The 4,152-nt window shown below is 48.3% G+C and overlaps 1 protein-coding gene across 1 annotated transcript in view; it reads left to right on the forward strand.

Annotated features, from left to right (window-relative positions):
- Positions 1 to 3,301, forward strand: part of LOC134436086 (cilia- and flagella-associated protein 251-like) — a 79,172-nt gene extending 75,871 nt beyond the window's left edge. Inside the window, exon 5 of the mRNA XM_063185112.1 lies at positions 3,065 to 3,301. Coding sequence (XP_063041182.1) covers positions 3,065 to 3,301 — 237 coding nt within the window. The remainder of the gene's footprint in view (positions 1 to 3,064) is intronic.
- Positions 3,302 to 4,152: the final 851 nt, after the last annotated feature.

The following is a 4,152-nucleotide window of genomic DNA, read 5'->3' on the forward strand; positions in this document are numbered from 1 at the left end:
AGAGGGGGGAAGGGGAGAGAAGAGAGAGAGAGGAGAGGAGAGAGAGGTAGAGGTGAGAGAGAGAGAGAGAGAGAGACTCTCTCTGTCGGCCGCATTCTTACAAGTGTATTAATTACAGGGACTTGCTCACAAGTCAATTCGACCGTGCATTAGCATACGCTAACACGTTCGCTATGCATCCTGCTCTGCTCTGCTCGGCACGGTGCGAAACATCAAAAGGCAGCGGCTAGGCCGCGCTAGCACTAGCGGGGTAGCTGTGCTGTGCTGTGCTGGGCTAGGCTGGGCTGTGCGGAGGAGAGAGGCTCTGCAGCTAGCGAGCATGAAAACGCATTGGGCAAATGAGCTTTCAAACGGATATAGAGATACAGAAGCAGCCCCTGAGGAGAGAAGAGGGGGGGGGGGGGTGCAACTAGAAAGGGGGGGGGGGCAACTGGGGGGGGGGGGGTAACTGGAGCGCCCAGGCAGTCGAGTCTTTGTGGCCCATGCCCATCCCAAAAACTCAGGTACCCACCCATCCACACACACACATCACGGCACACACCACACACACACTTGTGCTTGCACACGCAAACTTGTGCGCGTACAGTATATATGCACACGAACACGTATGCAACACATGCGTGCACACACACGCACACAACACACACATGCACACACGTACACACACTTGCCAAACCTCTTCCCATGTCTTCACACGTATCCCCACCCCCCCCTCCCCCAAACCTGCCAGATCCCCATGCTGCAAATGAAAGCTGTACTGAAAACCAGCCGAGGGGGAGTTTAGGAGGGGGGGGGGGGTGGGGGGTGTAAGGAGACGAGAGGGAGAGGGGGAAACCATAGAGCAGCGCAGAGGGGAGGAGGGCGGGGAAAAGGATTGAAGAGGAGCACTGAGGAAAAAAAAAGAGGACAAGACAGATAAGGAGGGAAAGGAGGAGAGAGAAAATGAGAGAGAAAGAGAGAGAGAGAGGTAAAGGAAAGAAATATAGGCTACTGTGGGAAGGAGAGAGAGAGGAGTGTGTGTGTGTAAGAGATAGAGAGAGAGAGAGATAGCGAGAGAGAGAGAGAGAAGAGAGAGAGAGAGAGAGAGTGTGTGTGTGTGTGGTGTGTAAGAGATAGAGAGAGAGGAGAGAGAGANACCAGAGAGAGAGAGAGAGAGAGAGAAAAAAAGAAAAAGAAGAGAGAGAGAGAGAGAGAGAGAGGAGAGGGTTGTGTGTGTGTGTGTGTAAGAGATAGAGAGAGAGAGAGAGAGAGAGAGAGAGAGAGAGAGAGAGAGAGAGAGAGAGTGTGTGTGTGTAAGAGAGAGAGAGAGAGAGAGAGGCTTGCATATCTTTGTTGTTGATGTCTTCATTTCTGGCTGCTAAAGGGAGTAATCCCGAAACATCACAGGCGTGTGTGTGTATGACTATGTTTTAAGCCGAGTGTGTGTGTGTGTGTGTGTGATTATAAAGATGCTTTTGTTCCTCCTGCCCGTCCTGCACTATACATTACACTACACACATACGGCGTGGCGTGCACACGTGTATGTGCATGTGTGTGTGTGCGTGTGCGTGTGTGTGAGAGAGGGAGGGAGAGAGAGAGAGAGAAAAGCTGAAATGTTTTTGTTCTTCCTCTCCTCTATACGTGTGTGTGTGTGTGTGTGTGTGTGTGTGTGTGTGTGTGTGTGTGTGTGTGTGTGTGTGTGTGTGTGTGTGTGTGTGTGTGTGTGTTTGTTTGCGTGACTGATGTGTGAGGCATATGTGCCATCATCTTGTGTGGTAAAGGGCCAATGCATTATGCACACACACACACACACACACACACACACACACACACACACACACACACACACACACACACACACACACACAACACACACACACACACACACACAGACTTGTTCTCACATGCTGTGATTGTTATTACATGGTTTTGAAAATAACGAAATCCATTTATCCTTAAAAAATATATATTCATAATAATTTTATTTTAAAAGATGAACTTTAGCCTAGTCATTATATTGAAAGACAAAAAAATAACAACAAAGCAGAGTGACTTTAACCACCTATTCGGTGTTATATAACAGCAAAGAATGAAAGCAGGTAGGCTACGTTTTGTGATATAGCCAAGCCAAGCAGCGAGAAGAGCATCCAGAACTCTCCACAAAATTCGCCCATCTTCACAGTTCACACAAGTTATCAAAGCAGCCAGTCGTCGAGAGGAGAGGAGGGTAGTCGTCTGTCCGACCGTCCATAGCCCTCTCTCTCTCACACACACACACACACACACACACACACACACACACACACACACACACACACACACACACACACACACACACACACACACCACACACACACACACACATACACACACACACACACACACGCCGCCCGCGGGCGTCTGCTGACCCACTTTCGGTGGACAGCGCAGCCGCGGAGATTTGCGCGCGAGCGAGCACCTGCATGAATGCCAAGACAGAAAATCACCTGCACCGAACTCATCACACCCTCCTTGTCTGACACACACACACACACACACACCGGCCGGCGGCCAGATATCACAACAACTACTCTTCACGTGTTCTCCTCTCATCGCAATTTCACAGGCTTCACAACCGTCACCACCAGAGAAGACTGTGTCTTGTATGGAACACGAAGCGTAACGTATACATTAATAATCATGTCTGCAGAATATACAATATTTATTAATGACACCCAAATATTGCCAATACTAATGCACGGAGCTAGCCGTCTCGGTAAACAAAAAAAAAGCGCAAAGCACACAAAGCGAAGTTGCATTATGCAGACAAACCCCCAAACTCCTCAGGGCTAAGAAGACAATGATGCCTCGCGCATCACATCACATCACATCACATCACATCTCTCACCTCCAGTTTCTTCTCCCAGATGAAGTCATCATGCTGGAATGTGCAAGGTGCCTGTCAGTCAGTCAGGCTCTCCCTCTCCGCGTATTAAAAACACAGCACAGTTTGAAGTGGAATCTTCGGTTCGGTTCTTCAGTTCTGTTCAGTTGGTTCCAACGTCTCCATCGGTCTCCCGCTCATGCACACTCTCACACTCTGCAGCGACCCGTGCAGAGAGAGCTCGCTCTTCTCAGCTCCTCTCCGCTCGCTGCACTCGCCGACCTATCGACTTCTGACAGGCAGCAGACACAGGAGCAGAGGAGGGCTTGCTCTCCAACCTCTCGCGAAGAGCAGAACGACACAGTCTCCGCACTCAGCGAGAAAGCCGAAGCAGGTGCGCGGGAAGAGAAGGCTGGATGTCATGCGGCGGCGGCGGCGGCGGGGGTATCGGTGTCATGATCCTGATCCTGGGGGGGCACGTGAGTGTGTCACACCGACAGCTCTCTCCTCCTCAGAGTGGCACCCAGGGCTTTCTTCAAAGAAAATAAAAGAAAAGATTGTAAAAGAAAAGAAAGCGGGAGTGTTGTAACCGGGGTCTCCCCCTCTTAGGTCTCATCCGCTGTGATCTCGGGGTCGCGCTGGTTCACGCACCACTCACACGCGCGCGTAATGATGAGGCGGGTTAGAGAGAGAGAGAGAGAAAGCGTTAAATAGTGTTCCTGACAAGACCAGAAAAGGCATGCCCTGATATCAAGGCCAAAACAAACTAAGGGGGAAAAAACAAAGCTGCTTTGGCTTCAAAGCGGTAAGTTTATTAACCCTTTGATGCAGATGCAAAAAATGGCAATTTCCGCCTATATTTGACACTTATTATGTACAGTAGAATATCTCTGGTTCTACATAATGCTATTTACAAAATTTATGAACCACATAACAGAATACATTTGGGACATCATGTTCAAAGAGTTAAAGTGTTTTAATGAGAACATTATGAATTCAATATTACAGTTGGCACAGCAGTTAAAAAAATGTAAAAAATCAAAAATCGCCTATGATTTATTTGGATTCTATAGTGCACAATTATTTAGGAGTGGCACAGGTCCAAAAAAATTACATGACATGATGCACCTATATGTTGGCAACATGTGTGAAAAATTTGAAGGCAATAGACAAAGGTTTGTAAGAGCTGCAAAAGAATATCCATTACATGACACAGGCGTTCCCAAAAGTGTCTACCCAACCTCTCCAAACCTCTCCAAAAGTACCCAAAGGCAAAAAAAAAACAGTCATATCAATAAAAATCAAGTGTG

The sequence above is a fragment of the Engraulis encrasicolus genome, chromosome 20 (genome assembly GCF_034702125.1).
Source record: "Engraulis encrasicolus isolate BLACKSEA-1 chromosome 20, IST_EnEncr_1.0, whole genome shotgun sequence".
Classification (NCBI taxonomy): Eukaryota; Metazoa; Chordata; class Actinopteri; order Clupeiformes; family Engraulidae; genus Engraulis; species Engraulis encrasicolus.